The following is a 27,692-nucleotide window of genomic DNA, read 5'->3' on the forward strand; positions in this document are numbered from 1 at the left end:
AGGAAGGGTGAGAAAGCAGTGCTGTTCACGATCCATCAGAACCCCAGGCTTACCAGGGGGCGTCGTGGGCTTTGCTTTCTTGGCTGGAACAATCCCATCAGGTTTGCACTCAGAAAACGAGGCAGTTCTGCTTGGTGCTGGTGTCTGAAAGAGAACCCAGGAGCAGGGTCAGCAAGAGAGGACACAGCAGAATGGGGCTTCCTGATGCACTACTTCTTGAGAGCTAGCAACGGACTTTGGCAGTGTGTATCCTCCACAAAAAAATGGAAGAAAATTAATTTTGGAATCAAATGTTTCAGATGCCACCCCCACCTCTGGAGGGTAGTAAGGGGCTGCGTTTCTAAGTGATGCATTCACCCCAGCTGCAAGATGACCCACTGGAGACTGTATTTGGTGCTGAAAATCACATTCCTGCATTTGAGACATCACCAGTTTGTTATTAGGAGGATTCACTGCAAGATTGGCTAGATGGGTGGAAACAAGCACAAACCTTGTTTAAATTGTGCCTTTTCTTACACCTAATGCAGAGTAATGCCAGGACTCCACAGGCTGTAAAACCCCCACACATCTGGGAGTCTGGATTAGACGGGTTCCCAAGAGGTAATGCCACATTTTTAAGTAGTTTTTTATTGGATTGTATTCGAGGCTTGTGGGGGAAAAAAAATGGGTCAAGGAAGTCACACCAGCTGTGAAATGGGGCCAGTTTGTATTTGGTAGGAGCCCCATTGAAAGCCCCGTGAAGTCATTGGGAGTCTTTCCATTGACTTGAAGTGGGCTTTGGATCATACCCTATGTTACAGCAGGCAAAAAGGTTCATATTGCACAAAATGTCACTTTTCACATAACTGTAATTCTTTTAATACTGGATTTAAACCATAGAATAAATTAAAGTCAGAGCATGGATCTACAGTGAGACAACCTACTCTAGTTTACTGAGCATTGCAGAGTATTTTAACTATGTATTAAGCTTCCCTGGCAATGTTCTCAGGGCTGAAAGACAAAAAGCACCCCAATCCGAGAGAAGAAATTGTAACTGACACATTTCCTCTATTAAGAGAGCCAACTCCCTGTGCTTAAAGGAATGTGATATGGGTTAGCTGAATATGAATTTAATCAGGATTGCTGCTGCCAGGAGTTCCCTGGGAAGAGATTTACTTTTGGTGTTGGACAGATCATGCTGTACAGATTACAATAAGTTGTAGCCAAAAGCGTTTCAAGCACAGCATGGATATGGCCTAGGACAGCAAAAGCAAGGGGACAGCCAGCCCTGAAAGTCTTATTGCATTAAACCTGACTAGTCCACAGAGGAAAGTCCCCTGCAAGAAGCTTCCATTGGACTCTGGGGGATTAGAGCCCTGCTGTCATTCTTCTTCTCACTATTTTCTAAAAAAGGTTTACAGCGATTCCTTTAAACTGAGAAGAACAAAGAAGATCCCCGTGGCTGGAAAACTCACAGAAGAGCTACCGCTGGCATTGAGGAGGAAGTTGGCAGTGTGGGCTGCTGCAGGAGGCTGATTAGGTATAGGTCGCTGGCCGAGCGCCATGCCTACAATGGCTGTCATGTGGGTCTCTGTCCCAAAGACATGGATTGGGATCCCGGTGGTTTTTCCTGCACACAAGTACACACAAAACCTAATCAGGCTTGGGAAAAAGACCCAACTCATTCTCCAATGAGGCCAAGTGTCAAGGTTTGAAGAAAGAAAAACAGAAACAAGAAAATGACAACAAAGTAAATGAAGCTTAAGTGGTTGGTTGAGTTTCCTTACCCACTTCACCCATGACGCGCAACCCTTCCTGGTAGTTAGGGCCTCCTCTCCGCACAAAGATCCTCACCCCATGCTCTTTCAAAGGGCCCTGGTAATCCTTAATGGCTCTCACAATACCCTAAAACAGAACATATGGGTGTCTGTTAGTGGAGAGAGAGAGGTCCTCTCTCTCCCACCTTCCACATCCCTCTTGGAATTCAGAACACCTTCTCCTGCTTTATACTCCAAGTCTTTGAAAACCACAGTTACGGTTGTATTGGATCAGAGTCCATGAGACACTCTCCATAACTGGCCAGAAGGGGGCACTCTTGAACATCTTCCCAAGTGGCTTGTTTCTGCAGTGCCTGTCAATCCTGTCTATACTGGGGCATGAGAGACTGGGGTTTGCATAGGTTTCAGAGTAGCAGCTGTGTTAGTGAGCTATAGCTCACGAAAGCTTATGCTCAAATAAATGTGTTAGTCTCTAAGGTGCCACAAGTACTCCTTTTCTTTTTGAATAGGGTCTAATGTGCTACGGTGCAGAGCATTAATCCTGAACTCCTGCCGGCCCAGGGAGTGAGAGACTAGGCATCACACCTGGGTCCTCTGTGCAGCCTTTCCTTCACTCTGTCGAGTGAATTAAGTACTCTTGGAAATAGTACTGCATAAGCAATGCAAGAATCACATCATGTAGCCTCCCTCCCCAACACATATTCCAACCCCGGTCCAGATAGACAGTGTCTGTGGAGCAGAGGGAAATTACTCAGTCCTTAGTCTCTCTGCTGAGACTGCCAAAAAGGAGACCAGTTGGGAGTATGGATGTGTGTTGATGATACCCAACAGGATACACATTTCCTCGTGTTTCAGAATCATATGGTACCTTAAAGGTGGCTGCCACGTTGGTGAAGTTAGCAATGCTGCCTCCAATTATCAGGATTTTGCCTTAGGGAAAAAGAGGAGAACAACAAACAGCTGTTAGAACACTGGCAGGACACTTAAGTGTTAAGCTGCTTAGGAGGTGGCAGAGACAGCCAAAGGGTCTCTCAGTTCTGGCTGCTAACCACAGCCCTGTACAGAATGGCTAGCCAGAGTATGGGAGATGTTTGTTAAGAAATGGGATTTGTGCCTGCAATAGCGAAGCAAAAAGTTTTCTGATAAGAGCCAGATGGTCCAAACTTGTATCATTTACCATTCCATAGATACTGGCTTTTGTCATCTCTAACTTTCATGGGAGGAGACCCATTAGGTGCCAATCATCCATCCTAACAGGCCACAATAAGACATTGTCTAATGTTTTGAACATCCCATGTGATGGAGCTTCTACTGCTTGCTTTGGGAGGCTATGCCACAGCTCAGTAAGCTGTTCAGACATCCAAACATGATAGCAGCTCAAATCTGTTCAGTGTTTTTGCTGCTACAACTGGATAGCAGAGCTCCTTCGACTGCTCTGGAAGAGTTCCTGTAACAGATCTGACTGCAATCTCTAGAGTCAGAATCTCAGATGTCCTTTCTTACCCTCTGGGTGCTTCTCCCGAGTCATGAGGGAGAGAATGGTCTTAGCATAGTCGTAGGTCTGCTGCTCACTAGGGGCTCCAGAGTATTCCCCATAGTTTGCCAGTTCATTTACACCCCCCAGGTCACAAATGGTGTCACTGTAAGAAAGACACAAAAGATCACTTGGAAATGCTAAATATTCTTCAAAAGCACTTCACAAGCCCTGATAAAACTTCACAAACACTCAGGTGGAGGAAGCAGGGGTAAAGGAGTTAGAGTGGCCAGACTATATCCTGAAAACAAAGAGGCTTTCCACATGACGCTTACTATGATTAATCCCAAATACATTTCCCAGAGGTGAGGGGAAGCTCTTTGAGATGTGAGGCTGTGGGACAGAAGACAAAACAAAATAAACCAATGACCACCACGAGGAAGTCACGGCTTTAAACATAACATTCAACTAGCTTCTTCCCTTCCAAAACAGAGGAAATGTACTTCACAACCAGGCAGAGATCAGAAAAGCCCTAGCAGAGTCTGGGAGGTGCTGGAGGCTCCTCAGCAACATCTAGGAGCATGCTAGAGATTGCCTCAGCCAAGACTGCATTCCTCAAGCTGGAGATGGGAAGAGAGGTTTTGAAGAAGGCCATGGGGAGGTGGCCAGGGGGCAGTCCTTTAAGTTGGGTTTGGATTCCTCTCCTGAGAGCACTGCTTAAAGCATGCTTCATAGGTTTACCTACCTCCCTGAATTAAGTTGTATTTGGTATGTAACAAGGACACGAACATATTGCACCCTGAAAGGGGATGCCTCATGGCAGCTGGTCCTGGCTCTAAACAGGACCCAAATATAGCTGGTTAGGAGTTTTTCCAACAAAACTTTTTTCACTGGAAAATGTTAATTCCACAAAAAGTTTAGGTTTCGATGAAATGCATCAGTTTCAACTAAGTTTTTATCAGGAAGATTTCTCAGGTCCAGGATTTTCTTTCTGATTTTGATCAGAAATTCTAAGAAAAGAAAAGAGAGACCTGCCGCAGAATAGCCAATAGCACAGCGTTAGGCACTCACTTGTGATTTGGGAGACCCAGCTTTAATTCCCTCATCTCACTCAGGTAGACTGGGCACTTAAGCATGGATCTCCCATATCCCAAATGAGTGCCCTAACCACAGGGCTACTGGCTACTCTGTGGTCTCTCTCAAACCTTTTTGTGAAAAAATGCGACAGGCCTTGGTTGTAAAAACCTCAAAATTTGTCATAAAACTGATTTCTTGTTTTCTAGCCACCCCTACTCCCAAGCACACACGGCTTGGGAGTTGCTCGCACTGGGAAAACCCCTTTTTTCCAAAAGCTCCATCAATTATTTTCCAATGGCAGCTCTCTAGGGTTAGAGTCCTCTGTCCCCTATAGAAACATGTGCTTGGTACCTATAGACCACAGATGCGCCTCCTCCAGCCACCATCGTCCAGATCCTCCCCTTAGGGTTGAGGAGAGTCAGTTTCAAGCTGGCTCCGCTCTTTGCGTCCAGATCAGCGATATAGGCTTCCTGCAGACAGACAAACGTTTTGGAAGTCCCCCTCTTTTTTGGTAGAGGACAGCACTCCTTGTGGAGCAGGCTGGGTTAGGGAGACTGGGCCTGATTTCCAGAGGTGCTGAGCCCCTGCAGCTCCCCTTAACTTAAACTGAAATTGTGTGTGCTCAGAACTTCAGAAAGTCAGGCCCACCACATATGTCCTAGTGCCTTTTAATTCTTGTTGTTGACACCAGGCTACAGTTAGTCACCTACTTTGGCAACACCCATCTATTTGTATTTCTATCCAGAAACCTAGAAATCAGAAGTGGAAGAAAGCTACTCAGTTTCATCTAACCCTGTCCCCTTAGAAGCAGGGCAAGGCTGTTCTCTACCATATGATCTCCTGGGCTTTGTCCAGTCCAGTTTTAAAATGTCTCGTTACTGGACACGTTCCTCCTGACCATGTAGGAGTTAAGACCACCCATCTGTAGGTAAAGAGCCTTTGTAAGTATCATGTAGAGCCAGTTATAACTTGACTGGGCTGCACCGTGGTTTAAATTTCTGTCTGTATTTGTTCTGTCACTTCAAGATGGGAATTTTACTTTGCTGCCCATGTTCAATTTTGAAAGCTCCCAGGTTCCATGTCCCCACATGCCTCAATTGGGGAAACGTTTCCCCAAACAGTCCTTTACGCCGAACTCCACTGTTTCAAAATCTCTCTGCTGACCTTCAGTGATGTAAAGTAGGGGAAGGATGGTACCAAAGCACCCTTAGTTATAAACTTTCTAACTAAGCTGCAGCCAGAGATCTAATCACGGAGAAGAGCCATCATTTGGCTCGCTATTGCGTTCTTTTACCAGGCATGCTAAGCACTGTAATTAGAGTTCATTAACATTCTCAATGAGCATAGAGACGTAATAACCTTCAGAGTGACTTGCAGGGGGACGATTCAGACAGCCTGAAATTAAACAAATCCATTAAAGAGCAAATTGAGTTAAGTGTTGGCACCCAGCAAGTTACATGGCAGGGGAAATAACTAAATGGATTTCTTGGCCATATTACAAAAAACCTTTCCCAATTTAAGCATCATTAGGATTATTAAAATGAATGGTCTGCACGACAGACAAGTCTTCCAGAAGTGCCAGCCCAAACATCTGAAAGAAGTTTTTGCATAATAATTAGTGTGTGCGCACCACACTCAACGATCTCGGGTGCTGCTGGTAGCTCTCTATATGGAGTAGGATTTTTAGAAGTGCCTAAGTAATTTCGAAGCACAAGTTCTGTTGACTTCAATGAAATTTGTATTCCTAAGGTACTTGAAAAATCCTACCCAATTTTTTCTTGTTCTTGATTTCACAGGCCAGCAACTGGTTTCAGAGGTAATATTTCATTTCAAAGTCTGATAGACGAAAATTCTCTTCTTGGATCAACACATCAAACTTCAGCCCAGAGAGATTTTGCACAAGTTATAACTCCTGAGTGTGTGTGTGTGTGAGGATTATAAACAGAAATGCTGAGTGACCATTGACTCTAGAAGCACCATCAGCATGATATGGCACAGCAAACAGCTATGGTTAGCTAACATGGCAGGGGCTTTCCTTCCAACACAGACAACACTTGCACAGTATTAAAATACACAAAAACCCCACCACACACAGTAGCATACCTGCCATTTAATTCAATGCAGTTAAATTTGATCCTCCAGTTAGTAAGGAAGGTAAAAATTCTAAATGAGAGAGAAGAGAAGAGCAGCCCAAGGAAGATCCATGTAATGATGAAAAATGGCTATAGCTAAGAGTACTATTACTGGGCATTATGTGAACAACAAAGTAAGTACTACCATGAGCTATGGGCCACATCTAGTATTTACCAGGTCATCTTTGTCAGAAACCATGAACTATGGTGACAAGGCTGTATAAGAAAGGGAAGCCCCATCTGTGTCATGCACACTTTGACCTATGTATATGGAGAATGGTTTCTCGTTAACTGTGCAATGGTGGATTCTTTACTTGCCTCTGGATAAGCCTCTCTGCCAAAGGGTGGGGGGAACTCCACATCCCCCCATTTCACTTTGCAGACGTAGTCAGCAGTAGCGTCAATCTTTGCAGCCAAATCCAGAACATAGACGCCATCTTTAGTCACGACTGTATTAAGAGATACACCAGAGTTAGTCTTTTGCTTGTACATCCTTTTGCATGGATTAACAATATGGATTCCCCAATAACTGGATATTTTGTGATGCTTTCTATATTAGGAGCGGTGGCCTCTTTGATTTTCTCTTTATATTATTGACTTTTGGTGAAGGTCACCTCTATAGAGAGCCATCTCAAAGTCCACCCCCCTTTTTTTTGGCAGGGGGGAGAGGAAGGGTCTAATTCTACTATCCATGGCAAATGGACACCACAAAATTCTGAGTGTCTGTTTGATACACAGACCACCTTGCCCTGATGGGTACAAGTTACCCATCAGGAACACACATTAGTACACCAAAATCTACAGAGAATTTTAAAAACCTGTATGAAAACTGCAGTCTGCTTGCACAGAATTTAACATGCAGGGATCTTTCCACTGCTTTCTTTAAAGCCATTCAGAGTATTCTATAGCCAAACCAGGCCAATTACATCACTAGAGACATCTTCTGAAAATGATCTGATTCCCTCCTGTGTAGGGCCCCGACTTTACCTAAGATTCACCCAACAAAACTTTCTATTTGCCTCAGCCAATTATACTGCTAGAAACTAACACATGCAGTATACAGTCTGTATCTCAGATGTATATAATTAACTACTTATAGAAAGCCTGTGCATTTTTTTGTATCACTTTTGCTTAGGTATTACTTTGACCTGTGTAGAACGTGGAAGGATGAACAAAATATCACTGTTAAAACAAAGCAACCCTGCAGTGAGTCTTCTACCCTCTCCTCAAGACATCAGAGTTACCTAGTGGATTTATCTCCAGGTACGTGAAATACAAGTCTTCGTAAAGGTTGAAAAGGCCAGATATGAAGCTAGCCAGGACACTGCACAAAAATTAAAATACATAAATTAATTAGAGCAGGTAGACAGATAACAGATATAGAAGAGCCTGTCCCAGTTCCTTTATCATCTTTGTCTGTGGAGATCCTACCTCCTATCAATTTCTTTCATTCACATTCATTTTCAAGGGAAGTCGTCTGGGTAATGACTCAGAGGTCAGGACCCAGATGACTCAACTTAATTAAACCCCCACTAAAAAAAACCAACTGCAGAGAAAATGTTATCGTCTCAAGACTGTCATCTGATGTTTCCATCTGGTTTAATCTCATTAGGAGGCAGAAATCTGTCAGATGTGCATCTTTTGTCAGAACTCAACTTCAAGGCCCATTAGCCAGAGAAAGGAAAGACTGGAGTGAACAAGAGTAGATCTAAGAGCCTGATGAGGTGCATCTCAAAAGAAGGCCTTCAGCAATTGTGTTTCCAAATAATGAAATATGAGATTAGTTATCTGCATCATCTTTAACTAGAAGCTTAATAGTTAGCTTTGAAATCTGCAGATCAATCTGAAATAAGCTTTTAATATCGAGAGGCTATAAAATCTCAAGTAGCTCACCTAGGACAAGGAATCATACCTTTCCATAATCAGCCACCAACTACTGGATTCAAGTAGTTTTACAAGCCCTGCAAGACATAGCAATCAGACTCCAGGAATTGTCCTGCCCTTACATAAAGAATCATGGGGGGAAAAGGGCTGTCCTTGGGCTGAATGTAAAATATGCCTTTTGCAGCTCAACAGGAAAAGGACAACCCCAAGGAATTTAGATTGTTTGGGATGTGTTGCACATTCCTGCCCATACTCATAAGCCATAGAGGAACATTCATGGAGAAAAATGAGGATCAACTCCACTGAAACGTGAGAGCTTTTGGGAAGGAGAGTTGACATACAGAACACCGGGACTGGGGGCATATAGGATGTAGAATTATATTCCTGCTTACTCTTTCTTCTCCTCCAGCGCGTGCACCAGGAGATGTTTTTTCACATCGGATGCACTGAGCTTTTCATCCACCCTCACCAAGAGCTTCTGAGCTTTGGCATCAACATCTCCCACGTCCACACCCCCTTGATGGTGGAAGAGCACGTAGTCCCCCTCACGGGCAGCATAGATGCACACGTAGAACTCGTCTTCCTGTGGCACAGATCAGGGGGATGAACATTCGCTAGTAAGTTACACCCAGCAACGGCACTGCTTAGCTAAATTTCCAGGGGTGCCCAAGTTAACTCATTGAAAAACCCAACCCAGGAGTAGTTGGCGTCCATCAGAGACGTTCTTAATGCATCCCAGGGAATTCTATAGACTATTACGTGGCTGCGCTTGGAGGGGCAGCCTGGGGAGACTTCAGGTCCCAACACATGATGCTCCAGTTTGATCACAACAGCTTCCACTGGGCATATCATATCCCAGGACCTGTAGTTTCCTTGGTCAGATGCAATCTGCTCCCATTTTAAACAGCTTAAGTACGGGCTTCAGAAGCCTGTTAAGGTGCCAGCACAATGCTCATTTGGGGAAAATGAGGGAACCTCAGTTTCAGATATTGAAAGTAGCATACAACCAACACCACAGACCAAGGCAGGGGAAGATTATGTGGTAGCTACATCTCCCTAAATACCACGTAAACTGTCTCACTTTAGCACTCTTTCTTCTTCCTGCTTGACAGCCACCAGATTGGAGGAACAATTTATTGCCTGTTCCCATGTGATCTTTACTGCGGCAGGATCGCCTCCTAGTGGGGAGGAAAAGCAACCGACCAGTGCAGCTGTAAATCACTGTCTCTGTGCAAAGATTCTAAAGCTCTCTATTTCTCAGTGAAAACATGGTCAGCCTCATCACCTTTCTGACATCCACCCAAGTGCTTGCTTTCTCCATCCCTAAGAGCAGTCAGTCAGTCTGGGCCAAACAAGATTTTGGAGCACTTTTGTGTTTTAATTGCAATACCAACCTGCTTGTGAGGGACGAAGGGCTCGATCAGGAAGTTCTTAAGGATACCTGTAGCTTTAGCAATCTGTTGATAGGAGAGAGATAGGAGAGACACACACCATTAAAGCTTCACGCAGTAGCCACAGCTAACACATGGCAGACACACACTCCAGGATGTCTAACACTGCTCTGACTCAAATCAATTCCCAACAACCTCTATTGGTTGGAATATGTATTCCTGAAACCAGTATCTCCACACTCCAGCATGGCAGCGCATACTACTGCTGCTATGAAGACCACTGAGCTAGTCTGTGGCATTTCAACACTCACATGAAGCTTCAGGAAGCCTTCTCAGAGCTCAGTGTCTCCCACCTCCCCATGGTCTCTTCTCTCCAGAAAGCTGGCAATCTATGACATTGTACTGACATTACTATGAAGTCTGTCTTCCCCCCCTTTCCAATGGCCACTGCTGGTCTTACTCAAACTGCAATGTAATAAGTTTGCCACTTCACATCCCGGAAGTGCAATACTTCCAAAGGGCAACACTTAGTTCAGTACTAAGTGCTACATACATGAGATGCATGTACTGTTGTCCCTCCCTTAACTTTCTGTAACTAAAACACACCCCACAGTGTTATTACCAGCATGGGGCAGGAGGACCCAAATTTTCTCATTGGACATTGTTAATGGCTGGTTTTCTGAAGGGTTATCGTCAGATGAATAGCCAGTTTTTGTCCTCTTTGCCTTGGGCTGACAGCTTACATCAGCTAGGGTGCACAAAAGCACCAGAACAGCTTTATCCTCAGATGAATGGCAAAAACGACAGGGCATCAACATAGGCTGCAATCTATTTGCCCAGCCACAGGCAGCAGCTCACAGGCTGGGTTCCGACAAGGCAGGATGCAGTCAACACCCAGGAGATCAACACCCGCATCAGCCCTGAAAAGCAGGCTTGGGAGGAACCATTTCCCAAACACAGGCTGTGGAGGGACAGAGACCTGTCCCCTAGGCTCACACTGTGGGTTATAAATATTAGTGAACACCTGGTTTCAAATGCCATCTTAAGTCATCACGTAAAATGAGCTTGGTGGTTCTTGAATAGTAGACAGTTGTCCAGATCCCCAAACCAGTGCGCAATTTGAAGTGATCAGCCCCTGCTCACAAGACCCAAGACTGGGATGTCAGTGGGCTGCAGGTCAGGAGTGAGTATCATCAGCAGAGTTATGTAAGGCAGCCTGCAAAACCCAAGGTTAAAACTCCAGACGCTCCCCGGGTTACGCAAGTCCCGACTTACGCAAACCCGCACTTATGGAAAAAGTTCTGTAAGCTAGAAATAGGAAGGGATTTTTTGGGGCGTAATGGTTGGGTATACGTTTCCGACTTATGCAAAATTCAAGTTATGCAAGGCGTTTTGGAACGGAACGATTGCATAAGTCGGGGAGTGTCTGTAGTCTAATCTGCCTCAGTCTAACTAGTGCTATCATCCCCCACTTTCACAAGCCCTGAACATTAATTTGGAGGGCATATGAAGATAGAATAATCAGGTCTCCAAAAGGTCTGTTTTATGGATAACAAAATGCCTTGTCTGATTTAATCTTTTTTTAAATGGGTTTTTACCCTGAACGATTTTTTTATGCCGTTAAAGGCTCAACACATTTAGGAAAAGCAGGGGAAGAGAGATAAATACTGGGTCAGGAGCCCATGCCCCCATGCTGAGCCCATGCCCCCATGCTGAGCCTCAGACATGGCCCTTGCATTATCCTCAGCAGTTATGTCAACACCCCTTTTTCTCAAGGGGCAGCCCTACCCGGATGCAGCTGCCTGCCCCATTTCACAACGTGCTTCAGGAGTGGCTTTGCAGCCTCTGCTGTGCATCTCAGTGATGGAGCCAGCTGTATATCAGTCATAGTAACGACAAGGCCTTGGTTACCTCCAGGCAGCAAGACTCCAACTCCTGAGATGCAGAGGCTGAGGTAACAGATGTCTTTATCATCGTCAGAGTGTTCCCAGGAGAAAAGTTACAAGACAGCATCCAATTAAAATGAGGACTGACATAAGACTCCAGTGTCAGCCAACACACAGTGACTAATATGCTGGCTGGCAACAACGAAGGGGCGATGTGAGGACTTTGCTTTTAGGTCAGTCTTGTTATAGCTACTTTGGGCACCAGTAAAATGGAACAGCCACCCCAACGAGAGGCAGTGCTGGCTCCTAAGTGGGGACAGATATTTAGAATGACATGAGAATTCAGGGGGAATTCACCACTTTTTTCTACTGACAGTGTCTCCAATAGGCTTAGTCATTGGATACTAATAATGGGTAGTAAGTCGACTGAACGGTGCCATCAGTGGGCTACCAAATGGTGCTTAATTCCCAACAGTAGATACACATAGGTCAGATTCTCCTCTCACTTGGTTTTTCATCAGCATCACTTCAATGATTATTCCTGCCTTACACTGGTATATGCGAGAGGGATAACCTGGCACATAGAAAGTAACATACAAAGCCCGCTAAAGATCAGGTTTATAGCACGAAAGGGTCAGAGCAATACAAGTAACTTTTCATCTCTTCACTGCTACATCTGCCATTAGAACCTCAGCCAATATGCTCCGTACCTACCGTAGTTTCTTGTCCCAGACGGGGTTTGAGCCAAGCCTTCACCTGACCCAGGTCAAGATTAACTCCAACTAATCCGAGCTTCCCACGCCGTTTTATTAGCTGATCTGGCTTCACCACCAGACGCTAGAATATCAGACACAAGGGGTCGAAGGAGAGAGAAAAATCAGAAGCTTTGAGTTAAGCAGACAGTCTCTGCAGATTATTAAACTGAGTTTTAAATTAAGTAAATTCTCTGCAGCAAAGTGTCCTAGGGGAGAGTTTGTTTAACCTATTGGCTGGCACCCAATGTACTATGGTTGTTAGGCAAAATGCACCCTTAGTGCTGCCCTGGATACTAGGTGGGAGATTCCACCAAATTCAAAAAGAAAGGAAAAAAACCATGGTGATCTTTGCTGGACAGATACTGTAAGCCCACAGACATTTCAAAAGTTCAGTAAACAACCCCAACAAAAGGATGTGTGCTGTCCACAGTTTTTAGGATTCCTGAAAATCTCTTAGAGATACTGCTGATATTTTCCAGCAGCTGACTCATCCAGTTAAGTGTTGAGCATTTAATTAGTTACTGTGCAGGTGCTATCAATCAGTAAGAAAATGGACAGTGTAGAACATCCATGTCCTGCTAACCAGTGGCTTAAAATAATTAATAGCTGGAAAGGAGCCAGGTTAGCCAAACAGAAAAAAGGAACTCTGAAGAGATGCTCACTGCTCTATGCAGAAGATGCATGGCTAGGAAGCAGGACAAAAAGACTTCACAAACAAAAGAAAAAACAACAAACTTACCTTACATTTTTTGCTCAGATACAAAAAATCCAACACATCTATTTACCGAAACCCAAAACTAGTCAGAGTGAAGGCCAGTCATTCTAATGCTGTGATCATCCTCAACCCACTATATAGTACTTGGGTAAGGAAAGAGTGTCGGAACAGAGCACGTTATTGGGAATGAAGACTGAAATGTCTAGAGCGTAGTAGCTACATGACTACCTCACACTCAAGTTTTTTTTTGCTAACATGGGCCGATCTCTTGATTTGTCTGCTGACATTTCTTTGTTTAACAGGAGTCACTCAAGCCCTCAAATCAGCAACACAGTCGGGTTCCTTTGACACCAATACAGCATTACTGAAGCCACATTTATCTATTCTCAGAGCTCCACTGCCATGTTGGGTTACTTTCTTCCACATTTCCTGGCATGGACCCTACCGGCTACCGACACTTCACGATAGCACAGCCAAAGGGCAGAGTTCTACAATGCGGGCCGCCAATGCCATCAGCTTTAGAGAACCGGCATGCAATGATCCAACTTACAGCCATCTTAGCAGTAGCCATGCTAGAGTACAAGTTAGATGTGAGATCTGGGAACCAGAAGACCAGATGCATGGGTTCTAGTCCCAGCTATCAGACTTACGGTGTGACTTTGAAGGCAAGTCATCTAACCTCCCACTCTATAATTACCCACCTCATAGGAAGTATGTTGTATAGCCTAGTGATTGTAAAACGCTCAGACGCCCTCCAATGAATGGCATTGCAGAAGGGCAAGTCATTGTGCTTACCTCAGTTAGGAGCCAGGGGTGATCCTGAATCAGCCGATCCCAGTCGGTGTCTGATGTCACTCTGGCATACTTGAAGCGGTTCTGAATGGCTGAGGATGTGCAGATATATTTGTACAGGAACTCCTTCCCCGTCTGCTCAGATATGGCTTTGGCTGACATGGCTACCTAGTAACTGAATTTAAAGAGCGAGAGACACACAAGGTGAGTGATGTACTATCTTTTACTTCCTCTAGACCTGAGGAAGAGCTCTGTGAAACATGAAAACTTGTCCCTCCCACCAACTGCCATTCGTCCAACAGAAGATACCACCTCACCCACCTTGTCTCTTGTATCCTAGGACCAACACAGCTACAAAAATTTTTCTATATAGACAGAGACACTGACTCAGATTTGCAGATATTTCATCCCTCGGGTTCAATGAGAACACAAGGTTAGGTTAAGTAGAGACATTTATTAATCCGAGTGCCTATCCAAGCCTCCAGGCTCCATCTTGTCATTATGAAAAACCTACAAAATTCCATTGATCAAGTAAATAGTCCCCACTGATCAAAAACCTCACCCTATTCAACGACTCCTAACACCCTATCCATTTTCCACCCCCTGTGGGAGAGAGGGGGGCCTTGCAGCAAGACGAGAAACCCACCCAACTCTGCACTGGAGGAGCCTTCACAGCAGAGGACGTGTCAGGTCTGTGCCTCCCCACCCCCTACAGGCAGGGCAGCCTGCCCACAACTACATACGTCCGCTCTCTCTCAACACAGGGCCAATAGGGCAGAAACCCCTCCTCCAGCCCACTACTTTCTTCCAAAGTATGTTAGGTTTCCAGCATTTCCTCCTGATAGGACCCCTATTAAAGTTATGATTCTTAATGTTTTAGGAATCACTAATCAAATGCTTATATCTGAACAGAAAAACCCCCTCCATTATGGTTTTTTCCCCCGTGTTTACAATACCACCTCACTTTATTGTTCTAGAACAAGTGGCCTGAGAGCAGTCTCACAGCATCTAGTTTCCTATGGGGGGGAGGAAATTCTATGTGCAGAATTCTGGAAGGGGACGAAGTGAGGTGCTGGAAGTTCTTAAATTCCTTTCCCCTTCCAAAGGATGGGCTCTAGAACCAGCTGGGAATTCACTCCTTTAAAGACACCAGCACATAAGGCTCTATATTCTTGGAGTTGCAACTTTGTTTTGGATGCAACATCGAAGTGCCAAAAAGTGTTATAAATGGCACAGAAGTGTTGATTGCTAATACAAGTAAATGCTGCTTATAAAAATTCTTTTTTACTGAACCCATTTCCACATGACAGGCATCAGATCAAAAGCTGCTTGTGACCTGCAGAGGTTAACAAACTGCTCCATTTTTAGTAAGTGGTTAGATTGCTGACGAACTGGCATAGCCAACAACTCATGGATTTCTGGGCATGACAACAGTACTCTTCAGGCTACTTGCCTTAGCAGGACTTCCCAGGGATGGCAGTAAGTGGAGGCGTTCACACAAGCAAAGCTCTTTCATTCCAGTTTCTTTTTTGGGAAGAAAGAATCACTTATGTCTCCTCTCCAATTATTGTGAACCAAGAACTACTCTGAAAAAGATCAGCAGTGAGGAGTGGAAGAGCATAAGAAAAACAAACCCCCCAAAACAAACCTTGTAACAGTCTGGCCATGGAAGTGTACAAATATGACTTGGCAAAGACAACTGGCAATCCCATCACAGGACAGGGGCCAGATAGCACATACAAATCCATGAAAGGAAGCAGTTTAAACAGATACAAGAAATACAACAGAATCTATTCTGTGCTTCTAATATCTTGTGCTTAGCAAGAACCTGTGCCAAGGTGGGCAGTTTCTCATCTTTGACTTAGCTAGGCCCATGACTGGGAATCATCAGTGATCATTATCAACAGAGTTTGGGGGCAGAGTTTTAAATTTAAAGGAAGGAATACGCTCGATGGAGAAAAGGATGAGTCATGCAGCATTCTCCATACAAATCTGGGATCTAACCAGGAGACCCAGGTATGCATTTGAAGTGCTCATGGAGGTGGATAGCTGTACTGCTGCATTGGCTGAATGCACGAGCGCAGCTCAATGCTCAAGACCAGACTACCTTCTGACTAGGCTATAGCACAATGCAAAATGAGTTTGCGGACTGACTGATCAGCTAGATTAAAGTTAGCTCTATTGGTTTATTCTGAGACTTTCCTCAACAATGTTATCGTTTCTCAGGGTGGAATTACAGCCCTCTCTCAGGGATGCATACATCTGGCAGGTACTAGATTGCATGTAGACACCAAGACCGAACATGCAGTCATCTCAGGATAGCTGTAGCAGCAAGCTAGAGTTTCAATCAGATGTCCATCATTATGACGGACTTAAGCAACAGCATGCAGCGGCACTTCCTCTCCCCTCTACAATCAGGTGACAGCAGGATACAAAAAAAACCCAAACCAAACCACCAAGCCAACCCCCATCATAACATTATCTCAATGCTACTAAGAGCAGGTGGGGGCAGGTAACAGGTAAGTGGATATGCTGCATGCCAATGGATTAGCTTCAAGCTAACATTTTATGACCTGGAAGGCCTGCTCCATAGCTCCAGTGGATTGTCTCCAGATCTGGCTATAAACAGAGTTACGCAGGTACCCACTTGATGTTGCTGGAGCTACTCAGCTATACTGCCGAGAGGGCTGTAGCACCAGGCTCCTTTAGTGCAGTGGTTTTCAACCTTTTTTCATTTGTGGACTCCTAAAATATCTCAACGGGAGGTGCGGACCCATTTGGAAATCTTAGTCTTCAGACCATAGGTTGAAAACCACTGCTTTAGAGGAACAAGAGGCTTGATTGAACAGTGGTGAAATATCAAAGGCATGATAGAGTCTCAAGGAGAAGGACTATATAGAATATTGGCAGGTATGTCTGGGTACACTGAAAAGAAGCCAGCAAAGTGCTTGTATCCAGAGCTTCAAGTGTGGGGATTATGGCTAGAAGATGACCTTCATCCTCTTTGCTCACTATAGAGTTCAATCTGCCGAGTCTACTGTCAAGAAGTAGTTTTCTGCCCTTCTTAGCCCTGCAGATGCCACAGAGCTTTGAAAAAGCAAGCTGGATTCTACTGTGCACCAACATGAGCTGCAGAGTTGTTTTGATTGCTGAATCTTGATTAGCAGGGAAGCTAAAAGAGGCAGAAAGAACAGTTGCACCATTGGGAATCAGCTGGATTTTGCAGCACCAACAATTAGAAGGATCCTCTGTTGATTTGCAAACTGAGCTAATTAGCTCTGCAATTAGCAAAAAGGAGATGGAATGTCATCCTTACACAATCACTTTCCTGACTATAAAGTCACTGACACAGATTGTTTTGAACAGGTATATCCAGGAAAGCAAGTGAATTCCTTCCCAGGATGATTTACTGCCTAGTCAACCCCCTGTCAACCTTTCATTTTAGACAGTGAAGACCAGGCGTGATTGTGTTTTGGGTTAGTAGCTGGCACAGGTAAGTGCAAGCTTCCCTGCCCACCCAGACACAGCTCTGCCAATCACCTTGACAACAGCCAGCATGCTATTTTTGGCAATTTCTATAGCAGCACTCACAAAGCTTTCCATTAGCTTTTTGCTTTTAAGTGATACTCTTTCTGGGATCTTGGAGAGCTCCTGAGCCATGTGTGATCTTTTATTTTGTCTGATAGAAAGCTACAATATGGCTCCCGCACCCCATGGAAATCCATCAGTTGCCTGTTTTAAAGTACGCCAAAGGGCAGCCTCAAAGAAAACCAATGTCACATTTCACTGCATTAAGATACAAAGTATGGCAAATCCATTTCTTACGTATTTTAAAGAGCTAATTACAAATCTTACATTATGGGTTCTTTCAGGATGAAATACTAAAGTTCTCATAACAGCACAGCTCTACAAAGCACTACAGTACACAAAAATTAAATAATGAAAGGCCCTATACACACACGTAAAATATACAGGTGACTCAGAGTCAGTACTCCAAGGTTCCCTTCCTACCTCTGTGAGGGCAGTATTATCTAGTGGTTAGAACAGGAGACTGGGAATCAGGATTCCTGGCTCCCATTCATAGAATATCAGGGTTGGAAGGGACCTCAGGAGGTCATCTAGTCCAACCCCCTGCTCAAAGCAGGACCAGTCCCCCACTAAATCATCCCAGCCAGGGCTTTGTCAAGTCTGACCTTAAATATCTAAGGAAGGAGATTCCACCACCTTCCTAGGTAACCCATTCCAGTGCTTCACCACCCTCCTAGCAAAAGAGTTTTTCCTAATATCCAACCTAAACCTCCCCCACTGCAACTTGAGACCATTACTCCTTGTTCTATCATCTGGTACCACTGAGAACAGTCTAGATCCATCCTCTTTGGACCCCCCTTCAGGTAGTTGAAAGCAATTATCAAATCCTCCCTTACTCCTCTCTTCTACAGACTAAACATCCCTAGTTCCCTCAGCCTCTCCTCATAAATCATGTGCTCCAGTTCCCTAATCATTTTTGTTGCCCTCCACTGGACTCTTTCCAATTTTTCCACATCCTTCTTGTAGTGTGGGGCCCAAAACTGGACACAGTACTCCAGATGAGACCTCACCAGTGTCGAATAGAGGGGAACGATCACGTCCCTCGATCTGCTGGCAGTGCTTATACTTATACAGCCCAAAATGCCGTTAGCTTTCTTGGCAACAAGGGCACACTGTTGACTCATAGCCAATGTTCCCTCTAATTTTTGACAGGCCGTGTGTGCAAAAAATTTCTTCTGTACAAATAGTTATGCTTCTGTGCGTGCGGTGTTTCACCGTTTGCACATGCACACAGCTTAGCGGGAACAGTGCTCATAGCCAGCTTCTCGTCCACTGTAACCCCTAGCTCCTTTTCTGCAGAACTGCTGCCTAGCCACTCGGTCCCTAGTCTGTAGCAGTGCATGGGATTCTTCCATCCTAAGTGCAGGCAGGACTCTGCACTTGTCCTTGTTGAACCTCAGATTTCTTTTGGCCCAATCCTTTAATTTGTCTAAGGTCCCTCTGTATCCTATCCCTACTCTCCAGTGTATCTACCTCTCCTCCCAGTTTAGTGTCATTCTGGCATTGATTCACTGTGTGACCTTGGGACTCTTCATGACCAGAGGCTTCCTGTGTCCGTTTTGTCCTCCCACTGCCCAAAATCTGTAAAATGGGGGAATACTAACCTAATCCACTGGGCAGTTGTTAAACCTGGAGTATACAAACTGCTTTGAGAGCCTCTGATAGAAAGGCAAGAGTGCTGTTACCGTGGGTTATGACACTGCAAGCCCACAAAAAGCTCAAAGGCTTTACAAAATTTGTATTCTCTATTAATTTAGCTGCTCTCACTGCTTGTTCCTCACCTGACCTCATTGTCCTGAGTTTGTGACATCACAGCTGCTGTGGCAAGAATGGTGAGGCCAAAGGGATATGACACTGGCAGCAGCTAAAATGTTAAAAGCAACAAAGACCCTGCTTTCATTCAAGGGTTGCTCAGTAATAAAATTGGTGGAGGGAGAAGCAGTAGGACTATCATAGTTAAGCTCTTCAGCAGCACTGACCCTGCATTCCCATGACCATGGGGATAGAGAAAACTGAAAATATGCTACTATCTGCAGAACTGTTCCGCGCAACAGTCAGCAGAAAAATTTCCACAATACATCAGCAGATGCCTGCTCTATGCACAGAGTGCAGGTCTGCCAATCGGTCACTAAGACACTCAGAGCAGGCCCGGCTAATTGTTTGTACCTATTGTTCTTTAGCAAACATTTGAGCAATAGCACCAACACGAGGTGAAGTGCATGTAACATTTACTGCAAAAAGACCTTGTTGTTTTCCAACAGTTAAGTAGGTCAGGTCCCAAACCTCATAGGCTCATTTCAAGCACGGAGGGCCTCACAGCTATACTTACTGCCAGAGGGAGCAGTGGGCGCTCAGCTCCTTTGGGCCAATAAATAAATAAATAAAAGTCTCCCATACACACACACAAGCCCCAGGGTCACCCCCACCTCCTGTCCATTTGCTTGCTGAGACCCTGTTTTTGCTTTCCTGGTCAAATCAGATTACAGTCTTCTTGCAGCATTAGGCTGCAATCCTGCAAGCTACATGCACATAGGCAGACCCCTACACCAGCCGCTATAGGGTCAGGACCTTGGCAACATTCCTCAACTCAAGGGAGGCGTGGGATAAAGTTGGTGAACCCGTTAGATTGCTAATCCACAACACTCTTTGGCTAGCTAAGGAGCCATTCTAGGGACCCTATGTAGGCATGGCACACAGGCTTACTGCTAGGATCCAGTTATTTCATTATTATCATCCCATCCTCACTGAAAGGAGAATGATGGAAGCACAGTTGAATGGGAGACAAGACAACAGAGCAAAGGACAATTAGTTGGCATTTCAGAGCAGTTGGTCCAGACTTAACTTCATAAATGTCTGTGGCATATTCTTTGAATCAGCTGCGTGATACTTTGCTCTTTTGTATGCGCAAACAGAGCTCTGCTGAATGAAAGCCATGTACCCTGCCTTTTCTGATGGGTGAATCACTGTAGTAAGAATTACATTTAACATAATTTACTTTTTAATGAGACATTGATTTCTCATGGAACCAGCCTTCACACATGCCTTGAATAGATCTTGCTGTGTTTACAGAGGCTTTGCAAAAGAACAATCTCTGCAACAAAAGTGATTTTGAGGGTGTGCTTTGAACGCAGTAGCATGATCTACAAGGGTGTAAAACTCAACAGCTTTTCAAGGAGCACCATTAACATTATATACCAACATCAGAAGGGCAAAAAAAAGATTAAATGACTATTAAACTGGAGGGGTCTGAGGAGTTTTCATGCTTTTTGAAGGGCGCATGCTTCCCAGTGAACTCCAGTGACTTGATGCTCTGTTCCTCTACATATGTTGGTCATATGAAGAAAGTGACAGGAAGGACAAGAGCACATCTCGGGGGAGATTCAAGCTACTCCCTGATGGATGAAGAGGTCAGAACATGACCACAAATCAGCCAAAGAAAAATAAAAACAGCCCCTACTCCCAACCTCCACACTGGGCCTCAGAATAGCCTCCATATTCCAGAACACATCCTCATTCCCCAACTTACTGAGGGGGGGAAAAAAAAGGGGGTTTTGCAGACTATTTGGATCAGATTCTGGCCCAAGATTCTAGCTCTGTTCTCACACCCTGCAGTAGATGCATTTTTGTGGGAAGACCATCTGTACGATTCCACACCAGGGGATGAACAATCTTTGAGCATGGAATGTTCTACTACAAAAACAGAAGATTTTTAATTCACTGTATTTTAGGTCATAAGGGCACAATACTGTGGTTAAAATTATAACCACAGAACTGGACTAAGTGGTCCAGAAAGCACCAACCCCCTGTCAAGAAAAGGACAAAATTATTAGAAATCAGCCCAGTCAAACAGAAAATCCTTAAACCCAACCCTGGACCCAGCTATGGAGGTATTTGGATAGGGAATCTCTTTCTTAGACAGAGGGTCCTGAACGAAGAGGACTCTGCCCAGCCCAATCTAGCTAGAAACCACTAGATAGAGAACAAGGAAAATCCAGTTGACTACAAAAGGCCTACATTTTTAGGAAGGTGAGAGTCAAGAAGATGAACAACTAGAGGGTTGCACACTTTGTTGCTTCTGCAGGCCAAGCTCACTGCACATACCAGGGGCCTCTTGAATTCCTCCATTCCCCAAAAGCTCCTTGTGAGCCATCTTGCAATCCCCCTCTATGTCAGGGATTCACTGTAATCCCCCACCCCTCATGCCAGGGGCTCAGGGTGTCTCCTTTCCCTCGCCCCATAGGGGTGGTATCTCTGTGCTCCCCATTCCCCTCTCTGCCACATACTGGAGTTCTATGAGTTTCCATCCCCCTCCTCCCATGCCAGGGACGCTGTGTACCCCCCGTAATGACACCCCCCCCCCGTGAAGGGTTCTGTGTCCACGCCTAATCTTCCCCCTTCAATTAAAGAGGTTCAAGCTGCTGGCTCCGCTAACCAGATGCCAGGGGCTCCATGTGTCCCCCATGTCTCTCCCTTTTCAGTCTTCTGATTTTCACCAAAATCAACAGGATTCTTCTGCCCATCAGTGCCTAGAACATTCCCTGAAATGGTGGAATTGATCAGATGCCATGTTCAAAAGTCACTGTGTTACATCCAGACAGACCGACAAACAAGCAGAGAGGAATGCCACGGAGCTAAGTGTAAGGCCCCACAAACTCAGCCCATAAATAATATAACATTTACTTTCTACCAAAAAGCCTAGTAGCTTTAAAAGAGGACTGGATATGTAAATGGAAAATGAGGACCTACGGTTATGTTCGGAAGGCCATATACTTCCAGCCAAGCCAATCTGTAAGAGGATATCAGCCCTCCTACTTCATGGTTTAAACCAACAGATTTAGGAAGAAACTTCTCCTCTGGACAGATTATTCCATAAATTGTCTATTGCAGGGCTTTGCACCTACCTCTGAAACTGCTTGTACTTGCTTCTTCCACAGACTGGGCTAGACAAATCCCTGGCCATTCCCAATTCCTATCCCTTCCTGCTGTAAGGAGAAATTATATATACACGGGAGTGGACACACATTACTTGGCAAGAGGGTAAGCTACTCTCACTACTTTGCTGGGCCAGTTGCTAAACACAATTCAACATGGTTCTTCCAAAAGGCTTTCAATTAAACTGCGAGGGTCTATCCACTCTGGGGTTGGTTTCCTGTACAAAGATGCCAGTTACTGTGTTAAGAAAATCGTGAGTTTTCAAAACATTACTAGTTCATAAATAGATACCATCTTTACAGACATCCCAATGCTCATTAGGAACTCCAGAGAGGGTACAGGAAACTGACACACTAAGTCACGTTCTCTGGGGCTCAGAAATATTTACTTCTCTCTGCCAAAACAGATGTCACCTGTCAAAGCTGCTAGAAGGATTTGTTCTCAGGAAAGTCATTCAAGCACATTAACAAGGGAGAAGAAAAAAATATTCATACTTACGATGACAAGCTAGATAGGTCTGAGTGGCTGAACGCTGACTCTGCTGTAACTTGACAGACGCATACAACCTGATCTGATGAGGACCAGCGGAAGGCAAAATACCACATAGTGCACAGGACAGGGGAAGTCAGATGGGGCATTTTAGGCAAAGGAATCAGGGCAAAACCCCCTCCTCAACTTCTGAAAAGAGTTCCCTGGGATCTGCAGTGTCCACTAAGAGCAAGTAAGACACTGGATTTTAAGGAGTGCTCCAAAAGAAAACTACACACCTGAAACAGAATAGAACTCAGGTTTGTCTGAGACAGAAAAGAGGACCCAGGAGTTTAGGGATTTCAGAGCAGGGCCACTAAGCCATTCCCTCTAGTAAAAATTGTCAAAATTTGTTTAGGAAGGAAAATCTGTTGGGAATATTTAAAATAAAATTTGCCACTATGTGACATCAGCCACCATTTCTGGGAAAATTGTTAAATTGGTGTTGGTAACAAAAGGAGCTTATAACTGGTCAGTACAGAGCTACAAAAACTTAAGTGTCTCTTCAGGAGCAGTTACCAAGATGACATTTGCGTTAAGTGTCCCATCTAATGCTCAGTTCAGATCTATGAAGCAGCAATTTTTGAAGCTTAGGGGAAGGGGGAGAAAAAAAAAAAATCACATATTCTTCTTAGAACAATTTCCCTGCTCACCTCCTGAGAAAAGCCTTTCCTAGGAGTAAGGGCACCCAAGCATGGTATCTGTTAGATCCTGGATAGAGTTCCTGTTTACCTAGCGCTACCAGCAGAGAGGAACTTTTAAACTCCCTCTCTAATGCAACAGATGGCAGATTGGTTTCTGCTGATTTAATTATAAAACAAACAATGATCTTCCCCTTCCAAGCTGAGCTCATGTCAGCAATGCCGGGCCTTCCTTGTCATTCATTCAGCTGGCCCCTTGCTTTTCAGAAGTGAAAAGTCAAACCAACTGCCACAGAGTTGCTTTGCCAGAACTGCTGGGAACCATGTTTATGAATCTTGTTTGTAAAACCAGTAATAGATATTTAACATCAACTAACAAAATCTGAACTCTGGATAGGGGCAGCCAAAAATCTTAGCTGTTGTGGCCAAATCTGCCCCTCTTTTTCGTGACAGAAAATGTATGAACTACTACCCTGGTTTCCCAAGGCAGCATGGAGCTCACTGCTTGGGTATCAAATATCCAGTCACACTTGACAGAGCAAAGTGTTTATTCATCTTAGTAGCTCACCGGAGCTTCCTTCAAGGTGACATACCAGTGCTGCTTCAAAACACTCTAGAAATACAAGACACTGAGGTCAAAGCTTTCCATGGGAGCTATCAGCACACAGTAGCTGTGGATATGGACACAGACACATGATAATTTCAGGCTTTATCTCAGTTGCTTCAGTTTTACAGGCTCTTTTGAAGATGGGTAAGAGGTCATATCTTGCTATTAATCTTCCTTCCTCAATTTTGAGTGCCTGGTCCTAGTAACAGGAACACCTGTATTCTCACTAGGGGAGGGGGAAGAGCAGCTATGGGAATGAGAGAGATTAAAGACACTGTGCCAAGTTCCGCTCATATTGGACCCCGTTCCAATCACAGGTCCACTCAAGTTCATGGTATTCTGCTCTCAGGTCTTGTCTACATTACCCGCCGGATCGACGGGCAGTGATCAATCCAGCAGGGGTCGATTTATCACATCTAGTCTAAAAGCAATAAGTCAACCACCGAGCACTTACGCATTGACTCCGGTACTCCACTGGAGCAAGAAGCTGAGTTGACGGGGGAGCGTCAGTCGTCGACTTACCACAGCTATTCATGTAGCTGAAGTTGCTTAACTTAGATCAATTCCCCCCACCCCTCCTCAGTGCAGACCAGGCCTGTTACATGGAAGCAAACCAGGGGCTTACTTATGTCTTGTCCACACTTGGTTCAGAATCATGCTAGCTAACTGCAGTCACACACTTGAACACTTCTGATGCTAGTAGACGAGATTCTCATCAATAGTTTTTTTGAGAATTATGTCACCATGCTATAGACCAGACCCCTTTCCAGGTCATTCATTAACACCAAGACCAACAAATAACAATCCCAGCCCACAGTGGCAAGGCAAGCCACATCAGCTCCCTTCTGGTAGCAACATACCTAGTTCTGATCATAGCATAGGCAGGGTCTTATCAAAGGGCAAGGAAGGAGGACAGTTCAGAAAGTGAAGATGGAGAGTTTACACTCCTGGTGTTTGTTTTCCCCTCTCCAATTCTAGAGATGTCATTTAGGGTCTCTGGAAAGTGTTAAGAGGCTGACATTGTTTAAGAAAAAAGAAAAGGAGTACTTGTGGCACCTTAGAGACAAGTACTCCTTTTCTTTTTGCGAATACAGACTAACACGGCTGTTCCTCTGAAACCTGTCATTGTTTAAGAAAGGATCAAGGGAGACAACACACAGTAAACACAAGCATCCATTTAACCCTTGGATGTCAGATTATTTCTGTATGAAATCCTAAATCCCAGCACCATTCAGCTACAACAGGATCAAAAACCAAGAGGTCCTTATTGCCATGTAGGAGACTAGAGTTTGAATCCCTGGCTCTTGAGGCACTAGGTCCCCCATCTTGTTCCCCACAGGAACAGAGAAACACACCACCAATACAGAGAACTGAACATTGACTAAAGGGAGAGACGGGAGTGATCTAATGCCCTGAGCAGAGGGCTGGCAGTTCTGAACCCAGCTCTAACTTCTTTTCCCTCTGTACCTTTGGGCAAGTCCCTTAACACCTTTCTCCATCTGTAAAATGGGCAGTGATCGTACAGCCCTGCCTCCTGGGATGGGTGTAAGAGAACTGCTTGGACAGCACTCTGAACTGTTAGTATCCAAATTCTACCCTCACTGTTTGTATAGAACTCCCCAGTAGTGTCATTGGGAGTCCCCTGCTTGGAAGGAGGCTGAAACACGCCCCTGTATCAAGGGTTTATTTTGCGTTAGAATAAAGAATTACTATGGCCAAAAGGAACCGGTCATAGCATCAGTTCGGGGGGGGGGGGGAAGAGTGGGCTTGGTACAGCGCTCTGCACATTGTGGGCACTACTGGGATATAAATACATTTAAAGGATGTGGCTGATAGGATATTAGGAAGTTAAACAGAAGAGCTAGGCATAATATATTCAACATACAGATAGGATTTCAGCTTGGACCTTTAAATGCTTGGATGCAGCTGAAAAATGCAGTTCTGGGCAGAGAAATGAGAAGTTTAAAGCAAAAGAATTTTGAAGAGCAGCAAAAGAGGAAGAGGTGTCTGAAACAAGCAGGCGAGAGACACCTTGGGAAGTGGTTGTTTAGAAAACCTATGAAGCCTTTGGTTCTATTCACAGCTGGGATGAGAGGTCAGACAGGCTTCTCAGTCATTTCACCAGAGAACACAGCAGCCAGTAAGAAGGGATAAGACCCCCAAAGGGTCTCTGGATCCAGACTTGAGGAACTGCCACAGCACAAGCACTAGAACAGACCAGACCTAGACAGACTATTTGAACAGACAAAGAAATCAAATCTTTGTGATCCAACAAAGAAAACAAGAGCCATTTATCCAGGCTTATTATAATTCATGTTTGTGCTAAGCTCATTTGAAATAAGGTGGTATGTTTATTATGTCTTTTCAGCCAAGATCTCAGAACCCTCCAGAGAGGTGAAGTGTCTTGCCAAAGTCACAGAGCTGAAATCAGAACTTAGGAGTTCCCGATTCCCAGCTCCATGTTCAGACCACGCTACTCCCCATCTTCAACCGTTGGCCTCAGTGTTACAGAAACCCTGGGTATACTAGCAACACACAGAAGTCTTCCTTCCAGGGCTTTTTATAGTTCATCTGTAATATGTAGCAGACCAGAAGAGCTATTGGGACCAGGGTAAAGAGTAAATACCTCCAGTATACCACCACCACCTCCGGCTTCCTCCCCCTCAAAAATGAGAGAATGAGACCTGCAACTTATAGGGCTCAAATATCTCACATAGCAATGACAACAATGCCTAGAGGTCAATAAATCTGACACCAAGATATGTAAACCCCTATTACAAGTTTGTTAATTCATTCTCATCAAGATCTGAATCACAACACCAGAGACTACACAAATAAAGTGATTTTAAATTAATTAGTGCTACGACTTTACACAAAGTACACAAGACCCAGGAGTTTGATTGTTATCTAGCAACTGCCTTAGTTATGCCAAATCTGCAAGACTGAAGGTGAAAGAATGAATGCTAAGAAGCAATTGACAGATAAGACAGAAACCAGAGGACGTGAATATTTTTTAAGGTTCTACATAGCATCTCAGAGCCTGGATAATCAGACAAGAACTAAACTCTCTTGAAATTCTTCTGCATTTCAAGGAGGAGGAGGAGGATCTAAGCTCAAAGACTCATTTTGCAAAAATACCAGTCTTGGGCACAGCTCTTAGCTTTCTGAAGCCATCAATGCAGCTACAATGTCTTGCAGGGGCGGTTACTGAAAACTAATCTGGGTATTTTCCCTTTAGAATGGATTACTGCTTCACATGACAACTGGCCAAATAGGCATACCTTCAATTGCTGTCAGAGTCAGTACGATATAAAACTTGTTAAATGGGATAATTGAGAGAGGTATTTAAAAGGTCTGTTCTAAGAGACAACAGATGAAGCAGTGGCAGCATGATGTAATAATGATAAAGCAGACAGAGATGCGAACATGCCAGAGAAGGAAGGAAAAATTAATCTAGGTTATCTAGTAGTTTGATTTATTGGAATAATAAACATTGCTGACAATTTGCCAGGCTGGGTCTACGGCTCCTGGAC

At 44.5% G+C, this 27,692-nt stretch overlaps 1 protein-coding gene across 5 annotated transcripts in view; it reads right to left on the reverse strand.

Annotated features, from left to right (window-relative positions):
* Positions 1 to 27,692, reverse strand: part of ACLY (ATP citrate lyase) — a 44,544-nt gene that overhangs the window by 15,592 nt on the left and 1,260 nt on the right. For 3 of the 5 annotated variants that reach the window (XM_073326335.1, XM_073326333.1, XM_073326334.1), the window contains exons 2-14: positions 13,867 to 14,038; positions 12,316 to 12,438; positions 11,627 to 11,680; positions 9,719 to 9,781; positions 8,717 to 8,907; positions 7,685 to 7,764; positions 6,759 to 6,889; positions 4,660 to 4,778; positions 3,261 to 3,397; positions 2,626 to 2,687; positions 1,767 to 1,884; positions 1,455 to 1,609; positions 54 to 144 (exon numbers count right to left, since the gene is read on the reverse strand). In XM_073326335.1, coding sequence (XP_073182436.1) covers positions 54 to 144; positions 1,455 to 1,609; positions 1,767 to 1,884; positions 2,626 to 2,687; positions 3,261 to 3,397; positions 4,660 to 4,778; positions 6,759 to 6,889; positions 7,685 to 7,764; positions 8,717 to 8,907; positions 9,719 to 9,781; positions 11,627 to 11,680; positions 12,316 to 12,438; positions 13,867 to 14,025 — 1,483 coding nt within the window. In that variant the 5' untranslated portion in view covers positions 14,026 to 14,038. The remainder of the gene's footprint in view (positions 1 to 53; positions 145 to 1,454; positions 1,610 to 1,766; positions 1,885 to 2,625; positions 2,688 to 3,260; positions 3,398 to 4,659; positions 4,779 to 6,758; positions 6,890 to 7,684; positions 7,765 to 8,716; positions 8,908 to 9,718; positions 9,782 to 11,626; positions 11,681 to 12,315; positions 12,439 to 13,866; positions 14,039 to 27,692) is intronic. The other 2 variants (XM_073326337.1, XM_073326336.1) reach the window with 1 other exon arrangement.

The sequence above is a fragment of the Lepidochelys kempii genome, chromosome 27, assembly GCF_965140265.1.
Source record: "Lepidochelys kempii isolate rLepKem1 chromosome 27, rLepKem1.hap2, whole genome shotgun sequence".
Taxonomy (NCBI): Eukaryota; Metazoa; Chordata; order Testudines; family Cheloniidae; genus Lepidochelys; species Lepidochelys kempii.